We start from the raw sequence: 18353 nt of genomic DNA on the forward strand, positions 1-18353 counted from the left end.
GCTATAATTCGGGTTCTTTTTTCCCACATGCATTACCTTGCACTTGCTCACATTAAACGTCATCTGCCGTTTAGCCGCCCAGTCTCCCAGTCTCGTAAGGTCCTCTTGTAATTTTTCACAATCCTGTATACAAGGTGTGTATATTTTAAGGAAAGTTATCAGACACTGATGACATCTCCTTAGAACATAGACACTTTTTAAAATTAGTGAAAAAAAAATGTCATGTAGTGGTGGACTTTATGAAGATGAAAGTTTGTATCCTCTGATGTTGTTCAGTATCTGGGTCCCCATTTCAGAAGGGGTACCGTAATCTATCCAAGCTCAAAAATCAGTAGGACAGATGAGCTATGTCACCCCCTCCCACATTGGTAAAGTGCTAAAACTAGCGCTATTTGCCAGCTTGAAAAACAAAACAACAAAAAAATTGCTATAGAAGGTTGCTTCCTTCAAGCAATCAACTATTTCCAAAAGTCATGCCTATTAGTCCTTAACCTTGCGGGGGGACTTCACCGATACTCAGTGACACTGTTTTCTGCCATTTTATTTGGTGAATTTAATGCTCCATTTATTTTTTTTTATATTTTATTTTTATTAAATCTTCAACCAATACAAAATTACAGTTCACCAATCTTTCAACAGCAATATCGATACGTCATAAAACAAGAAATATAGCAACTGGCAAATTTTTCATTCCTCCCCCTCAAAACATGCAAACATTCCCTTTCTTTAATTACATGTATGCAATTCATCTCACCTGTAGCTCAACCAACCCAGGGACACTGTCCCAAGAAAATGTCTACAACTTCACTTTCAGCTGGATTCTGAACACATCCTCACAGCACCATGGCTGTGACAGAGAGATGAAGTTCTTACCTGGGATTTGGAAAGGGCTCCCTGGATCCGAACTCATTGGGGACTGAGGGTAGGTGCTGCTGCTGCTCCCAGGAGAGTTGGGATAGCTGCTGTTAGGGGAGTGAGGAAAAGGATGGCTGTTAGGCTGCTGGAATGAGTCCGGGAAGGTGGCGTTGTGCGGCATATTGGATTCATTCTGCCCCAAGTTGCGGAACTGAGCCAGTAGACTGTGCTGGGGGTTGTATTCGCTGTGCCTCGGGACTAGCACGGGAGGAAGAACTAGAGAAACAAGAAACAATGAGAGAAAAGTGACACTTTTGCAAGGTTTAAAAAGAAAAACAAAGAACCACCTCTCTATTGACTTTGTTAAGAAAGTCACTTAGAACCCCTTACCCAACCATAAAACTATAATAGTCATCATCAAAAAAAAATCAACACATACAAATCCCCAAACTCATAAAACAAAACATAAAATTATATATAAGCTGTTTTTAATGACACACATGTAAAAAAAAAAATACTATGTTTATGTTAGTATGATCCATGAAAATCTTTTAAATTCTGAACAGCTGTGTTTGTGCAATGGGTTTGGGCACAGTGTCCTTATATTTCCACCATTCTGTAACCTTCAGGGAGAGGCAGTCTATAAAAATAAAATAAACTACACTTGCCAAATAAGCAACACAGTCACGTTTAAACTGTGTGCGTTTGGGAAAAAGTACCTACCGGCAGCTAAATGCTGTCAACACCAAATGCATGGGGGGATTGAGGAAAGGGCATAAAAAAATTAAGTCTTAACCAATAAATGAAGCAAACAACCTATAAAATCATACACACAGCTCTGTCCAAATTCTTGGCAAATTTCTCTTCCTACTGTAATTTAATTTCTGATAGAATAACATATCAAAAATATGTATCTGCTCACTTTAAATGTAGGGAGTTCAGACATCAATCCACCAAAAGACAACCAGCTACATGTACCTTTCACTATCAGCAAAACAATAGGAGTATTTTAATTTTAGACAGACCACCAGAACGTGAATATCCACTGGACATCTCATTCCAAGATATTTCTAATACCTTATTTTATTTACTTATTTGGATTTTGCTCATACCTTTTTTAGTAGTAGCTCAAGATAAGTTACATTCAGGTACATTGGGTTTTTCCCTGTCCCTGGAGGGCTCACAATCTAGTTTGTATCCAAGGCAATGGAGGGTTAAGTGACTTGCCCAAGATCACAAGCAGCAGCAGTGGGAATTGAACCAGGCACCTCTGTATGTCAAGACTGGTGCTCTAACCACTAGGCCACTCCTCCACTCCTCTTAGTCATAGGCCCAATTTTCTACTGAATATTTTCATTATTTCAACAGGTATTCACACATCTTTTCATTCAGTTATATTTAAATCATCCAGTATCTCATCATGTTTGATAATGCTTGGTCCCCTGGATTGCCACAGATATGTTTTCTAAGTATTGTACTCCTGAGGGAATCCTGCACAAAATAAGTTATGTCTTACCTGATAATTTTCTTTTCTTTAGTCAGTAACGTTGTTCTGAAAAAATGGGTTGCTAACCTCTCTTACCAGCAGATGGAGGTAGAGAAAAATGAATTCTACCAGTGACATCACTGTATAAAGCTGTGGTGCCCCCTGGAACAATCCAGTATGCATCTGCCCAAGCAGAAGGTCCCTTTTTTTGTAAGGCAGTATCAACCACTGCAGCAGCAATAACAACCAAGTGCGCAAAACACCACAGAGTGGCACTCGCTACCCTATATATACCAGGGAATAGTCATCTCAAGGGAACCCTGTATAGCTGCCAATCTAATTACAATTGGCCTTGTTTTTGTCCAAAGAACTGAAAGGGAACACAGAACATACCCAAAACTTCAGGCCGAGGTTTTCCAAGTATGGGATTTCAGAACAGTGTTGCTGGCTAAAGAAAAGAAAATTATCAGTAAGACACAATTTCTCCTTTCTTAGCATCAGCTCCACTGTACTGAATGAATGGGATGTACAGAAGCAGATCTACTGGGCGAGGGACGATATGGCCCCCCAAATGATGGCTCTGGCAGCGGAAGTGGGTGCTCCGCCAGCAAACACCTAAGATCCGCATACCAAGGTCTGTAAGGCCAATCTGGTGCTACCAGCAAGACCAGCCAAGGATGACGTGCAGTCCTGCGCAACAAGCAGCCAATAAGAAGTCATAAAGGAAAGACAGAGAGGCTCCTCTACTGACCAAGGCTATACCAGGGCATCTATCCCCCGAGAGGTTGGGTCCCTCCATCGACTGAAAAAGTGATCTGCCTTCACTAATGGCTCTGGACACCATCGAGCCGAACTGAGGAGGCCCCCAGGGGTCTACAATGAGCTGAAACGCTTGAGGCCCCAGCTTCTACGAGCAACTTAGAAAGTCCACTTAACCACTGTCTGTTCTGAATAAGGACTGCCAAGGGAGTCTAAAAAGCGTCTCTGCTCACCAACAGAGACTCACCACCTAAAGGGCCACCGCCTGTCTCCTGGTGCCAAACCCTACTTGTTGATGTACAACACCGCAGTGGCGTTGCCTGATATCACCCTAACCGCCTTCCCTTCCAGGAGTGGCAGAAACTCCAGCAGGGCCAGACAGACCGCAGAGGTCTCCAGGCGGTCGATGGACCAGGACACCTTTTGGCTTAACCAGGTGCCCTGTGCCACATGACCAAGACAGTGAGTTCCCCAACTGAGTAAACTTGCATTCGTGGTGAGAAGAACCCACTGAGGGGGATCCACAGGGACCACTCTCGAAAGGTTCACCTGACTGTCCCACCAGGCCAGACTGAGACTCGCCCTGAACGGGAGCAATGGAAGTCCTGTGAGACAGGAGCCCACCAAGACAACAGGGCCCACTATAGAGGGCAAATGTGAGCTCTTGCCCATGACACCACCTCCAGCGTCACAGCCATGGAGCCCAGAAGCTGCAAATAGTCCCAGACAGTGAGCTAAAGATCACACAACTGGCGCCCATGTGCCTGCAGCTTCTCCACCCATTCCTCTGGAAGGAAATCCATTTCCCGGCTCATGTCAATACGGACTCCCAAGTACTCCAGAACCTGAGACGGAGTGAGGTGTCTCTTGGGCCGATACACGACCCAACCCACAGACTCCAAGAGAGATGACCTGAACAGTGGCCTGACAGGCCTCTGTCACTGAATCTGCTCAAATCAGCCAGTAATCCAGGTATGGGTGAACCCAACACCATGGTGCAGAAGGTGCACAGCTACCACCACCATCACTTTGGAGAATGCGTGTGGCCCTGTAGCCAGGACAAATGGCAAGGCCTGAAACTGAAAATGCTGCCCCAACACACAGAAGTGAAAATATTTCCTGTGGAGAACCACAATGGGAATATGGAGATAAGCCTCCGTGAGTTCTAGGGAAGTCAAAAACTCATCCGGCTGCACTGATGTGAAGACCAAGCACAGAGTCTCCATCCAAAAGTGCTGGACTCTGAATCAAGCACTGACCCCTTTACAGTCCAAAATGGATCAAAAGGAGTCACCAACCTTTGGGACCACAAAATAGATAGTGCATCCCAGGCCATGTTCCACCAGAGGCACGGGTTCCACCACTTCAAGAGTGAACAAAAACTACAGTTTGGAGGCAACAGCCTGCTGCTTCAGGATCGTGCCTCACAGAGAGGCCATGAAGGTGTTGGGCACCAGCAGGCAAAATCCAGAGAGTACACCTGCCTGACCATCTTTCTGTACCCACTGATCTGAGGTGATAACAACCCACTCATCCAGGGCGAGACAGTTTGTCTCCCACCTGGATGCATGAGGGGCCAGGAGCACCCTCATTCGGCCAGATAGGCAGTCACTGTTACCCCTGGGAAACTTGTGGTAATGGCTCTCTTGGGACTGCAAAAGGAGCACTGCTTGAAAGATCTGCCTTGGCTACTTCCTTGAACCAAGTAGCACAAAGCGATCCAAAAATGATCCCCTACGCCCAAAGAGCACCCCTTGGGAGGCTGGGGAGTGCTGTGTGCCCTTCTGACTCACTCTGGTAGACGAAGAGGACATGCACTCCCCGTGTCTTTCACTAACTTCAAGTCTTCTCCGAAGAGAAAGCACCCCCTAAAGGGCAGTTGACAGACAGATTCTTGGAAGCCGCATCTGCTACCCAGTGGTGTAGCCATAACCATCAGCGACCAACTGCTGAGCGGCCCACAAAACAAGAAGCCAGGCAAACCAAACCATAAAGGACAACAGCCAAAAAGGCTGTCACAGATTCCATCAGGCGAACCACCTCTGCGGACAGCGGAAGCTACTGCAACCACCGCAGCATGGCCCTCGCAACATAACCACCACAGATGGCAACCTAAATGCTGGAAGCCCCCCATGGAAAAGGTCAGGCAAACTGCTGCTCCACCTTGTCATGGAGCTTTAAGGGCCTAACCACCCTGAACCAGCACAGTGGCTGCCTTCATACCGCTGTAACCAGGGCGTACAAGAGCCCTAGCACCCCCGAAAGTGACCATCAGAGTTCTTCCCACTCCACACCAGAATCAAACACAAGGGCCTTGTGTAAGGGAAAATGATTTGCTGGTCCTGCAAGGCCCTCCAGCAGCGGATTCCCTTCCCGCAGTCGAAGCACTGAGCATGGAGAGGGCCCTAACAACCTCATCAATGAGACGAGAAAGCTCCTTTCTCCGGAAGAGATGGATCACATGGGACTGCTCTTCCTTATCTTCCTGAAGCGGGGGTCCTCCTAATCCAAGTCCTCACCTTGGTCCTTTAGCACCCAACAGGTGTCCCTATTGGGCCCACCTCACCCAGTGGCACTAAGAGATTTCACCCAGCAGGAGCATCTCTTTGAATAATTGGGCCCTAAGTTTATATCAGAGGCAATGGACAGTTAAGTGACTTGCCCAAGACCACAAGGAGCCATAGTGGGATATGAACAGGGCTTCCCTGGTTCTCAGTCTACTGCTCTAATGGTTAGGTTAGACAATGCGCTCCTTAAGAACAGAGACCTGAGCTGGCATATACTAATGGTGCCCTTTGTGACCTCTCCCTTATCTGGTGTGGGGAGTATTTCTCCCTCGGCCCACTCTGAATCAGAATAAAGCAAGAGCACACCTTTGCTGAGCAAACAGGCACCACGCCAACACACCCTGTAAAAGTAAGTATTAGGCACACAGAGCCGGGGTGTGGCATGCAAAAGGGAAAATTAGGTTCTTACCATGATAATTTTCTTTCCTTTAGTCATAGCAGATGAAGCCATTACGTATGGGTTGTGTCCATCAACCAGCAGGGGGGAGATAGAGAGCACTCAACTTTTCACAGTGCCTCATGGCCAGCTAGCTCCACTGCCTCTTCAGTATTTGAAGCTTCCAAAGCAGTATGGCAAACCGCAATGGGAATAACATGAACTTTCCTCACAGCGAACGATGGCCCCTTAACAAGGGCATAAACTCAACAAAAGAAGGGAATGAACTCATCCTCCTGGAGGGAATAAACTCGTCCTCCACTTTGTATAAACGGAGGAAATACTTGCATCCTCCTGGAGGGAATAAACTCATCCTCCCAAAACATGAACTGGAGGGAATGAACTCATCCTCCTATAACTGTAACAAGAATCCTGAAGACTGTTTTCCGATTCCCCAAGGAAGGAATATAACTTCAGGAAAACAAGAACAGCACCTAAAATCAGAATCAGTGCAATACAGACAATCATACAGGGAGGGCTCATGGCTTCATCTGCTATTACTAAAGGAAAAAAAATATCATGGTAAGAACCTAATTGTCCCTTCCATGTCATCAAGCAGATTAAGCCATTACGTATGGGATGTAACAAAGCAATCCCTAAATAGGGTGGGAACAAGCCACACCACGCACTAGCACCTGTGCTCCAAAATGCGCATCCCTCCTGGCAGCCACATCCAGCCTGTAATGTCGGGCGAAAGAGAGCTTAGAAGCCCATGTTGCAGCACTGCAAATCTCATGAAGAGATAGTGCTCCAGTTTCCGCCCAGGAAGAGGAAATCGCTCTTGTGGAATGTGCCTTAAAGGCTTCAGGCGGAGCCCGGCCAGACAGCAGATATGCTGAAAAGATAGCTTCTTTGAGCCAACGGGTAATAGTGGCTTTAGACGCTGAAGACCCTCTGCGAGGACCTGCAAACAGCATAAAAAGATGATCAGAGGTCCTGAAAGAATTTGTAATTCGCAGATACTGCAACAGAGTCCTGCGCACATCCAAAAGGTGCAACTGCACAAATGAACCTGGAAACTCCTCCTCAACAAAGGAGGGAAGAAAAATAGGCTGGTTTAGGTGAAACGCTGAACCCACCTTAGGCATGAAGGAAGGCACGGTCCGAACCGTGACCCCTGACTCTGAGAATTGCAGAAAAGGGTCTCTACAGGACAGCGCCTGGAGCTCTGACACCCGTCTCGCCAAGGTAATGGCCACTAAAAGGACGGCCTTCAGTGTCAAATCTTTCTCTGAAGCACGTCGAAGCGGTTCAAAGGGAGCCCCCTAAAGGGCCTTCAATACTAACCCCAGGTTCCAAGCTGGACAAGGTGCCCGCACGGGAGGACGGAGCCGAAGCACCCCTCTAAGAAACCGTGCCACATCTGGATGTGCAGCTAAGGACACGCCTTCAACCTTGCCACACAGGGAGGCCAATGCTGCCACTTGCACCCGCAGGGAATTATAGGCCAAGCCTTTGTGTACACCATCCTGCAAAAAGTCCAGAATCGGCGAGACAGGAGCCCGCAACGGAGAAAGCGCTCATGAAACACACCAGACTTCAAACTGGCGCCAAATCCTGGCATAAGCCACGGAAGTGGAGCGCTTATGGGCCTGCAGGAGAGTGGAAATTACCTTATTTGAGTAGCCTTTATCTCTCAATTGCGCCCTCTCAATCGCAATGCCATAAGACCAAAGCGGCAGGCGTCCTCCATGGCCACCGGACCCTGTGACAACAGGTGCGGAACCAGAGGTAACGGAAAGGGAGCCTCCAACAGCATCTGTCGGAGGTCCGCATACCAAGGCCTCCTGGGCCAATCCGGGGTGATGAGCACCACTTCTGGATGCAGCCGAATCCGCAGGAGCACTCGCCCTATCAAGAGCCACGGAGGGAAGACATACAGCAAGCCCAGGGGCAAGGGTTGAGCAAAGGCATCCAACTCGGCAGTGCAAGGATCTCTCCGTCTGCTGAAGAAGCACGGGACTTTGGCATTGGAACTGGTCGCCATAAGATCCATCACTGGCTTGCCCCATTTGGCACATATCTGCAGGTATACATTGTCTGCTAGTTCCCACTCCGCTGGATCGATCTGATGCCTACTTAGATACTCGGCTTGCACGTTGCTCTGACCTGCAATGTGAGCTGCTGACAGGGACTGTAGAAGCAGCTCGGCCCAGTGGCAAATTTGTTCCGCCTGCGCGGCTAGAGCTCTGCACTGAGTGCCGCCTTGTTGAATTATGTAGGCCACTGCTGTCGTGTTGTCCGACATCACTCGGACAGCCAATCCTTCCAGGGTCACTTGAAAGGCCAGAAAAGCCAGAAACACCGCTTTCAACTCCAGGCGGTTGATAGACCACTCCGACTCGTCGTGCGTCCACAGACCCTGGGCATGCTTCCCCTGGCAATGTGCACCCCAGCCCTTCAGGGTGGCATCTGTCACCACCAGGCACCAATCGGGAAGCGCCAGCGGCATTCCCCGCCGCAACATGCTGTCCGAGAGCCACCACTCCATACTGAGGCGGGCCGAAGGGAGCCAAGAAAGTCTGCACTAATAATCCTGAGATACTGGAGACCATCGTTGAAGTAGAGAATACTGTAGAGATCTCAGGTGCGCTCTCGCCCATGGCACCACTTCCAAGGTGGCCGTCATCAATCCCAACAGCTGGACAATGTCCCAACTCGCGGGCGGGGCATCCTCAGGAGCAGACGGACCCGATTCTGAAGCTTGCACCGCCTTTGTTCGGGAAGAAACACATAGCCCGAGGCGGTGTCGAACCTGGCCCCCAAATATTCTAGAGATTGCGAGGGGGTCAGGTAACTTTTGGCCATATTGACGACCCAGCCCAGAGATTGAAGGACTGAAACCACTCTGGCTGTAGCTAGATGACTCTCTCTGCTCTGATCAGCCAGTCGTCTAGGTACGGGTGAACCCGGATACCCTCTCGCCTGAGAAAGGCAGCTACTACCACCATTACCTTGGAGAAGGTTCAGGGAGCTGTGGCGAGGCTAAAAGGCAAGGCCCGAAACTGGAAATGTTTTTCCAACACCGCAAACCGCAAAAACGTCTGGTGCGGGGGCCAAATTGGAATGTGCAAGTAAGCTTCTTTCAGGTCCAGAGACGTGATAAACTCCCCTTGGATGTACCGCAGCAATGACGGAGCGCAGGGTTTCCATGTGAAAATGCCGCACTCTTAAGGACTTGTTTAGCTCTTTTAAGTCCAGGATTGGGCGAAAAAGACCCGCCTTTTCGTGGCACCACAAAGTAAATGGAGTAGCGGCCTAGACCTTGTTCGGTGGGAGGCACCGGGGTCACACAGCCCCTATCTGGCACAGACTGTGCAAAGTCTCCTCTACCGCCGCCCGTTTGGCGCCAGAACCGCATCGGGACTCCACAAACACGTCTCTCATCGGGGCATCGAATTCTATTCTCTATCCGTCTCTGATCAGGTCCAAGAACCACTGATCTACGGAGATTTGGGCCCACTCCTCGAAAAAGAGGGAAGTCTTCCTCCAATGACCGGAAACGAGGAGAGGGTTATCTTCGGGCAAGCGCTGAGGTTTGGAATCCCCCAGGCCTTTAACAATGTTTTCCAGCTCCTCACCAAACAGGAGAAGGCCTTGAAAGGGCAACTTCACCAACCTTTGCTTACAGGCCATGTCCGCCGCCCAATGTCGCAGCCAAAGAGTGCGGCGAGCCGCCACTGCTACAGCCATTTGTTTAGCCGAAGCTCTGACCATATCATAAAGGGCGTCAGACAAAAAGGACAAGGCCGACTCCATCCGCGGAGCCACTTCAGATAAGGTCTCTGCTCCATCACCGGGCTGTTCCACTGCCTGCTGTAACCAAGCCAGGCAGGCTCTAGCAGCATAACAACTGCATGCAGACGCCCGAACAGTGAGACCTGCCAAATCAAAGGACCGCTTCAGAGCTGAATCAAGCCTGCGGTCTTGAATATCCTTCAGGGCAACACCTCCTTCAACAGGGAGGGTAGTTCTCTTTGTCACAGCCGTGACCAGGGCATCCACTTTAGGCATTGCAAAGCGAGCCAAATGTTCCTCAATCAGAGGGTATAATTGCACCATAGCCATGGCAACCTTCAAAGGTCCCTCGGGGTCAGCCCATTGAGCCGAAATAAGCTCTTGGATGGAGTCATGCAAAGGAAAGGCTCGAGCAGGCTTTCTGGTACTAGCCATCCTTGGATTAACCGAGGAGGCTGTGCCACTCCCAGGATCTTCAATCGAGAGGGCTTGTAAGGCATCTGAAATAAGCGCTGGCAGCTCCACACGGTGGAAAATCCTCACCGCAGATGGATCATCAAACTCCTGTGGCAATTCTGCACCCGACTCTGGCTCCTCAGTCCAAGAAGTTCTGCCAGACCCCTCAGAATCCTCCTAGCCCGACCAAGGGGGGGGTGGGGGGGGGGGGTGCGCCACACTCAGAAGGGGAATTAGCCCTTCTGCGTTTATCAGGAGGATAAGAAACAGGCAAAGCCAACTCCAAAAGGCCAGGATCCACCGGGGGGGGGGGGGGGGGGGGCAGGCAGAGGGTCCGAAGATCCCTGTGGAAGACCTCTTTTAAGCATGTAAGCCCTATGCAGGATTAAAAGAAAATCAGGGAAGAAAACCACTCCCTGACCGCCCGGATCCTGCCCAGGGCTATCAGCTCTATTATTAGCATCACTCAGAAGCCCCCCCCCCCCCCCCCCCCCGGGATTCAGGGCTCTCCGTCGCAACGGAAACTGCGCCATGTGGAAAATCCAAAATATCATCCGCTGCCAGCTCAGAGCGCGAAAGATCGCCGCTCGCCATGCTCGGGCCAGCTCTACCGTCTGTACAGCACGAATTACAGAGCCCCGCTGCTGATTTGCACTTGCCACATTTAGAACAGCGCTTTACAGTTTCCACAGCCATCGCCGAAAACGGCGGTAACATTCAATGGCGGTTCGCGCCAAGAACATCCCGATCGCGGGCCCACCCCGGAGGAGTCAGAAAACACTTATCTCACTGGACCGAGTATCACAGCTCCGGTCCTGCAGAAGAATCTCAAGAAAAAAAAAAACTCTTTTCCAAGATCGCTGCACTAAAGCGCGACGCGACTTTAATTATTTTTTATTTTTATTTTTTAACGCTGTGAGGAAAGCAGAGGCAAAAGGGGTAAATAAAAACACTCCGGAGGCTCAGATAAGTGGGAAAGGCATGGAAAGGTGAACCAATGTGCCTGCATCCACTGAGTGGGAAAGGACAAGGAAAAGCAAGCTAATATGGCCACATCCACGGGGGCATGGGTAAGGCAGGGAAAGGGCTGACCTATGTGCCTTCAAAGTGAAGCTGCTATAGCCTCTAACACCCCAGCTAACAACTGGCAAGCCAGGAGCCACCCCAGGCAGATTTTGATGGAGCTTGAAGAAGCTGCAGCCACCCTGCTTGGGGAGATAGAGAATACTGAAGAGGCAGTGGAGCTAGCTGGCAATGAGGCACTGAGAAAAGCTGAGTGCTCTCTATCTCCCCCTGCTGGTTGATGGACACAACCCATACGTAATGGCTTCATCTGCTTGATGACAAGGAAACATCCTTTTTCTTGTAGAAAAAATAAAGAAAAATTAGGAAATATCTTTATCTCCTGAAGTTTGCTTTGGTTGTTCACGCTTTATTGCTATCACAATTGGATGTATACACTGGTTGTTCTAAGAAATTAATTAAGAAGTTGCAAACAATTCAGAACATAGTGGCTCGACTTATATTTTCTGCCAGAGCATGTGATAGGGTGACATCCTCACACCACTTCTTGACTTCTTGTTTGTTTACATTGGATCCCAGTGGAAGTAAGGATTAAATTTAAATTGTGTAAATTGGCTTTTAAAATCATATATGGGATTACTCCTCCATACATGATGGGTTTTTTTTTAACAAACTGAATAAAAATTACTATCTTTGAGCTCAGATGAAATTAAATGACCCTGCTATTATTAAGATCAGGTCTTGAAAGTCAGTAACTTCTTTTATCAGGTTGTTAGGGTTTGGAATTCTCTTCCCCTTTCTACCAGACAAACTAATTATTTACTTTTTAAAAAAAGAGGTGAATCTTTGTTGGCTACATCTTGAAGCTTATTTATTGCAGATTAACATATATTTTAAACTGTTATAGCTGCTTTTCCTTTTGTTAATTGTAAATGAATTTAAGTTATTTACATTTTGAAGTGTAATTGACTTTGGTTTAATATATATTCTAGGATTGTTCCAATCTTCTTAGGGCCCTGTTTACTGAGGTACACATTTTTAGCGAACGCTAACACTATAGTAATATATGGGTGTCTCTAGCGTTAGCACGCGCTAAAAATGCTAGCATGCCTACAGTGTGGCTCAGTACACAGGGCCCTAAATTTGATATCCGCAATGAGCTTAATAGGTAGTTTACAAACTATAAGAGCTGAGATGTAATGCAATATTGTTTATATTTCTGTTCATGTAGAATGTCAATAATCGATATATGATATTCTAACCTAAACAGGAAAAAGTTTATTAATTTATATACGAGTATAATCAACTACACCCATCATATCTGGCATACCAGCAATGCCAAAAAACACAGGCTTCTTTTGTCATGGCTTGTGGTACCTGCTAAAATGTCAGGACAAGTAGAGTTGGTCTATTCTGCCAGCAATACCCACTAAATTCTGGAACAATCCACTGGCCAAAAAATATTAGGTGCTGAATAATTCGAACTGAGTTATGGCATGCCCATGAGCTAAGAACGGATTGATGTCACACTACATGTCTTCAAATAGGGACAAAACTGCCATCAAGCTCAACCTGGGCCTGTACACCACATCCACCTCCAGTAATCCCGGCTGTGTTGTTCTGGTTGAGATATCTCATGGCTGAGTTTCTTGATCTTCCTGTCTTCCTTACTTGCACTTCATTGCCCTGAGTCTTGTCTCTCCTTCTCCAACTCTACTACTTCATGACTGGCTGAGGTGGGACAGCCAAAAAGAAAAGCTGCAGGTAATTCATGTCATCACCCAACAGAAAAAATGTAAATGCAACCTTCAGTAATGCTGGCCACCAGAAACACGAGCTATTTTTTACTTCACCTCAGACTAGAACTTAAATTATCAGAATTAGAAAACCACAAGTTGGGTCTGTGGGGCTTGTGCATGATTCTTTGCGTTCAGAGTTTTCATTTCATTATGTTTCATTTATTAACGCTTCAATTCCACAATCCCAAAGTTCAATAAAACAAAGCAAAGGATGAAAACGGAAAAGGGGGAAGGGTGAGCGTAAATCTTGTCTGGATGTGGACAGGCTAAACTGTAGGTAAATATAAGATAAAAACACTGCCAAACCTTAACAGGAGCTAAAAAAACAATTTCTTTCAGTGCACTGAACAAGCTGCCAATTCAGCCAAGTACCTCTATTCATCATCATAAATGGTCTACTTTAAACTCCACAAAAGAACCAGCCCATCCATTTGAAGCGGATTTGCATCAAAATAGCATTAATGGCAAGCTATCAAATCTCCTAATACAAGAAGCTCTAAGGGAATCCACAGTCAGGGACCTGCTACAGAACATGTCCATCATCACAGGATTTAAATGAATTGTATGTTAAGGTCTGCACATAATGTTACAAGCTAATTTCTGAGCAAATTCCTTCTTGTATCAAACTCAAACACAGAAAAAAAGCATGCAGAAATCAGCTCTAGACCAAGCCTTAAAAATTAAAAGAAACAAGAGATTTGGAGGAATGCAGCAAGTTTGAGCAAGGAGAAGGATTCAGGATATAAATAAGTCATGGAAAAAGAGAAAAAGTAAAAAGGTGTGAATAATAATCCTTATGTGCTACTAGAAGTTTCATGTTTGAACAAAAAGTATACTTAGCATCATCAAATATTGCTTTAATACGATTAAAAAAAAAAGACCACTGCCCCCCCCCCCCCCCCCATTTCTGAACACACAAATAGCTTATCACATTGAGGAAAGAAGGAGCTGTGAGCCGTGCTCTGCTACTAGCTACCACAGCACGGGCCTACTATGTCCATCCAGAACAGACCATGGTCTAGGACTTGCCGGGCTTCTGCCACCTAGCTCTAAGATGCAGGTTTTCTTTTTTCCCCTTAAAAGAAAAAAAAAAGTTTGGTAATTAACTAGCTGTCCTGACAGAGGTAAAATGCTAAACCAGGCAACAGCCCAGCCCAATTAGGATTTCCTATCAGCTGCATGGAGCTGCAAGGAGCCAAGGAACGGACGGGGGACCCTCCCCTCAAAGAGGTGTGGAAGGGCAGAGGAAGGTGAGGATACACTCCCCCTGCAGCAAGGAATCTGTGGGGACCAGGCCTAGCACCTCAGCAATCCATTGCCAGTGGGTGATGACTAGGGGCTGCAGTGCTGAGGTCTGCTGTGATCCGGAAACATGGGGGCAAGGCTGTTAGCTCCCAGCTATGCAGGCTAAGGCTGCATTATTGCTAGAGCCTAGGCCAGAGACCAGGTACACCAGCCCATATAACCTACCATCTGCTGCAGGCAGAGAAAATACTGGAGTTTTCCACAGAACACAACACCACCAGACCTTATACAGCCACTTAAGTGCACGTCGGATAAGCGCATGCTCTGTTTAACTGCATACCGTACTTCGGTCCTGTTTCTGGCACCATCAATTTCTATGGGTACAAACTTCGGATTTGCGCACCACTGATAAGTGCAAGATTCGCTTATATGCATGGTTCAAGACCGCTCCATTGCAGGAAAGACTCTACATAAGCGCGCGCACGGAATATGGAAGCCGATTGGCACGCGACAACCAACGAGATTTCAAATTTACTGCCTCTAACTGGCACAGGCAGAATAAGTGAAAGAATGTTGTTAGAGCGTACACCGGGATCATCGTCGTCGTCGTCGCGGCGGAACTGTAAGACTGGCTGAACGAATAGAAGTTCTTAAAAAAATTAGAAAACAAAGTCAAGCATCTATTGCTAAAGAAGGGAAAATTAGGTTCTCACCTTGGTAATTTTCTTTCCCTTAATCACAGCAGATGAATCCATTAACTGATGGGTTGTATCCGCCTACCAGCAGGTGGAGATAGAGAACACTGAAAAGAGACAGTGATCTTGGACAGCTAGCCCCTTCTGCCTTCAGTATATGAAACTTCCAAAGCAGAGTGAATAAGAAAGGTAAAAACAAACTTCCCTCACAGTGAACAACCGCCCCAGAACCGGAGCAATAACCAAAGGAGGGACAATCTCAACCTCCTGCAAAAGAACAGCATGTTTAAACTCAGAATTTCTCTTCAACTCCTCCCGATGAGATGGGAAAATTAGGTTCTTACCTTGGTAATTTTCTTTCCTTTAGTCATAGCAGATGAAGCCATTACGTATGGGTTGTGCCCATCAACCAGCAGGGGGAGATAGAGAGCACTCAATTTTTCACAGTGCCTCATGGCCAGCCAGCTCCACTGCCTCTTCAGTATTTGAAGCTTCCAAAGCAGTATGGCAAACCGCAATGGGAATAACATGAACTTTCCTCACAGCGAACGATGGCCCCTTAACAAGGGCATAAACTCAACAAAAGGAGGGAATGAACTCATCCTCCTGGAGGGAATAAACTCGTCCTCCACTTTGTATAAACGGAGGGAATACTTGCATCCTCCTGGAGGGAATAAACTCATCCTCCCAAAACATGAACTGGAGGGAATGAACTCATCCTTCTACCACTGTAACAAGAATCCTGAAGACTGTTTTCCGACTCCCCAAGGAAGGAATATAACTTCAGGAAAACAAGAACAGCACCTAAAATCAGAATCACTGCAATACAGACAATCATACAGGGAGGGCTCATGGCTTCATGCTATGACTAAAGGAAAGAAAATTATCATGGTAAGAACCTAATTTTCCCTTCCTTGTCATCAAGCAGATGAAGCCATTACATATGGGATGTAACAAAGCAATCCCTATATAGGGTGGGAACAGGTCACACCACGCGCTAGCACTTGTGCTCCAAAACGCACATCCCTCCTAGAAGCCACATCCAGCCTGTAATGTCGGGCAAAAGAGAGCTTAGAAGCCCATGTTGCTGCACTGCATATCTCCTGACGAGAGAGTGCTCTAGTTTCAGCCAAGAGAAAGAAATCTATCTGGTAGAATGCGCCTTAAAGGCTACAGGCGGAGACCGGCCGGCAAGCAGATAAGCTGAAAAGATAGTTTCTTTGAGCCAGCGGGCAATAGTAGCTTTAGACGCTGGAGACCCTCTGTGAGGACCTAATCGCAAAACAAAACAGATGATCATAGATCCTGAAAGAGATAGTAACTCGCAGATACTGCAGCAGAGTGCTGCGCACATCCAACAGGTGCAATTGCACAAAAGATTCTAGCAACTCCTCCTTATCAAAGGAGGGCAAGAAAATAGGCTGGTTTAGGTGAAACGCTGAAACCACCTTAGGCATAGAGGAAGGCACGGTCCGAACCGTGACCCCAGACTCTGAGAATTGCAGAAATGGGTCTCTACAGGACAGCGCCTGGGGCTCTGACACCCGTCTCGCCGAAGTAATGGCCACAAGGAAAACTGACTTTAGTGTCAAATCTTTCTCCGATGCTCACCGAAGCGGCTCAAAAGGAGAAGCCTGCAGGGCCTTCAAAACTAGCCCCAGGTTCCAAGCTGCACAGGGTGCTTGCACGGAAGGCCGGAGCCGAAGCACCCTACTAAGAAACCGTGCCACATCTGGATGAGCAGCTAAAGACACACCTTCAACCTTACCACGAAGGGAGGCCAACGCTGCCACTTGCACCCGCAGGGAATTATAGGCCAAGCCTCTTTGTACACCATCCTGCAAAAAGTCCAGAATCGGCGAGACAGGAGCCTGCATGGGTGTGATCGCTTTTGAAGCACACCAAGACTCAAACTGGCACCAAATCCTGGCATAAGCCACGTAAGTGGAACGCTTGCGGGCCTGCAGGAGAGTGGAAATGACTGTGTTTGAATAGCCTTTGTCCCTCAATTGCGCCCTCTCAAATCGCCATGCCATAAGACCAAAGCGGCAGGCGTGCTCCATGGCTACCGGGCCCTGTGACAACAGGGTCGGTACCAGAGGTAAAGGAAGGGGAGCCTCCACTAGCATCTGTCAGAGGTCCGCATACCAAGGCCTCCTGGGCCAATCCGGGGCGATAAGGACCACTTCTCCTGGGTGCAGCCGAATCCGCAGGCGCACGCGCCCTATCAAGGGCCACGGAGGGAACACATATAGTAGGCCCGGAGGCCAGGGCTGAGTCAAGGCATCCAACCCTGCCGAGCGAGGATCTCTCCGTCTGCTGAAGAAGCACGGGACTTTGGCATTTGAACTTGTCGCCATAAGATCCATCACGGGCTTGCCCCATTTGGCACATATCTGCAGGAATACTTCGTCTGCTAGTTCCCATTCTGCTGGATCGATCTGATGCCTGCTTAGATAATCGGCTTGCACGTTGCTCTGACCTGCAATGTGAACTGCCGACAGAAACTGAAGATGCAGCTCGGCCCAGTGGCAAATCTGTTCGGCCTGCGCAGCCAGTGCTCTGCACTGAGTGCCGCCTTGTCGATTTATGTAGGCCACTGCTGTCATGTTGTCCGACATCACTCAGACAGCCAATCCTTCCAGGGTCACTTGAAAGGCCAGAAGAGCCAGAAACACCGCTTTTAACTCCAGGCAGTTGATGGACCACTCCGACTCCTCGGGTGTCCATAGACCCTGGGCATGCTTCCCCTTGCAATGTGTGTCCCAGCCCTTCAGGCTGGCATCTGTCACTACTAGACACCAATCAGGGAGCGCCAGCGGCATTCCTCGCCGCAACATGCTGTCTGAGAGCCACCACTCTATGCTGAGTCGGGCCACAGGGAGCCAAGAAAGTCTGCATTGATAATCCTGAGAAACTGGAGACCATCTTTGAAGTAGGGAATACTATAGAGGTCTCAGGTGCGCTCTCGCCCAGGGCACCACTTCCAATGTGGCTGTCATCGATCCCAGCAGCTGGACAATGTCCCAAGCTTGCGGGCGGGGCATCCTCAGGAGCAGACGGACCTGATTCTGAAGCTTGCACCGCCTTAGCTCAGGTAGGTATACATAGCCCGAGTCTGTGTCAATCCTGGCCCCCAAATATTCTAGAGATTGTGAGGGGGTCAGGTGACTTTTGGTCATATTCACGACCCAGCCTAGATATTGAAGTACTGAGACCACTCTGGCTGTAGCTTGATAGCTCTCTGTTACAGAGTTTGCTGTGATGAGCCAGTCGTCTAGGTACTGGTGAACC

At 48.0% G+C, this 18353-nt stretch overlaps 1 protein-coding gene across 1 annotated transcript in view; it reads right to left on the reverse strand.

Moving 5' to 3' along the window:
• Positions 1-873: 873 nt before the first annotated feature.
• Positions 874-18353, reverse strand: part of LOC115459030 (mothers against decapentaplegic homolog 1-like) — a gene marked incomplete at its 3' end in the record, with an annotated part of 31094 nt that continues 13614 nt past the window's right edge. Inside the window, exon 2 of the mRNA XM_030188892.1 lies at positions 874-1131. Coding sequence (XP_030044752.1) covers positions 874-1131 — 258 coding nt within the window. The remainder of the gene's footprint in view (positions 1132-18353) is intronic.

This window comes from Microcaecilia unicolor, unplaced genomic scaffold, assembly GCF_901765095.1.
Source record: "Microcaecilia unicolor unplaced genomic scaffold, aMicUni1.1, whole genome shotgun sequence".
Classification (NCBI taxonomy): domain Eukaryota; kingdom Metazoa; phylum Chordata; class Amphibia; order Gymnophiona; family Siphonopidae; genus Microcaecilia; species Microcaecilia unicolor.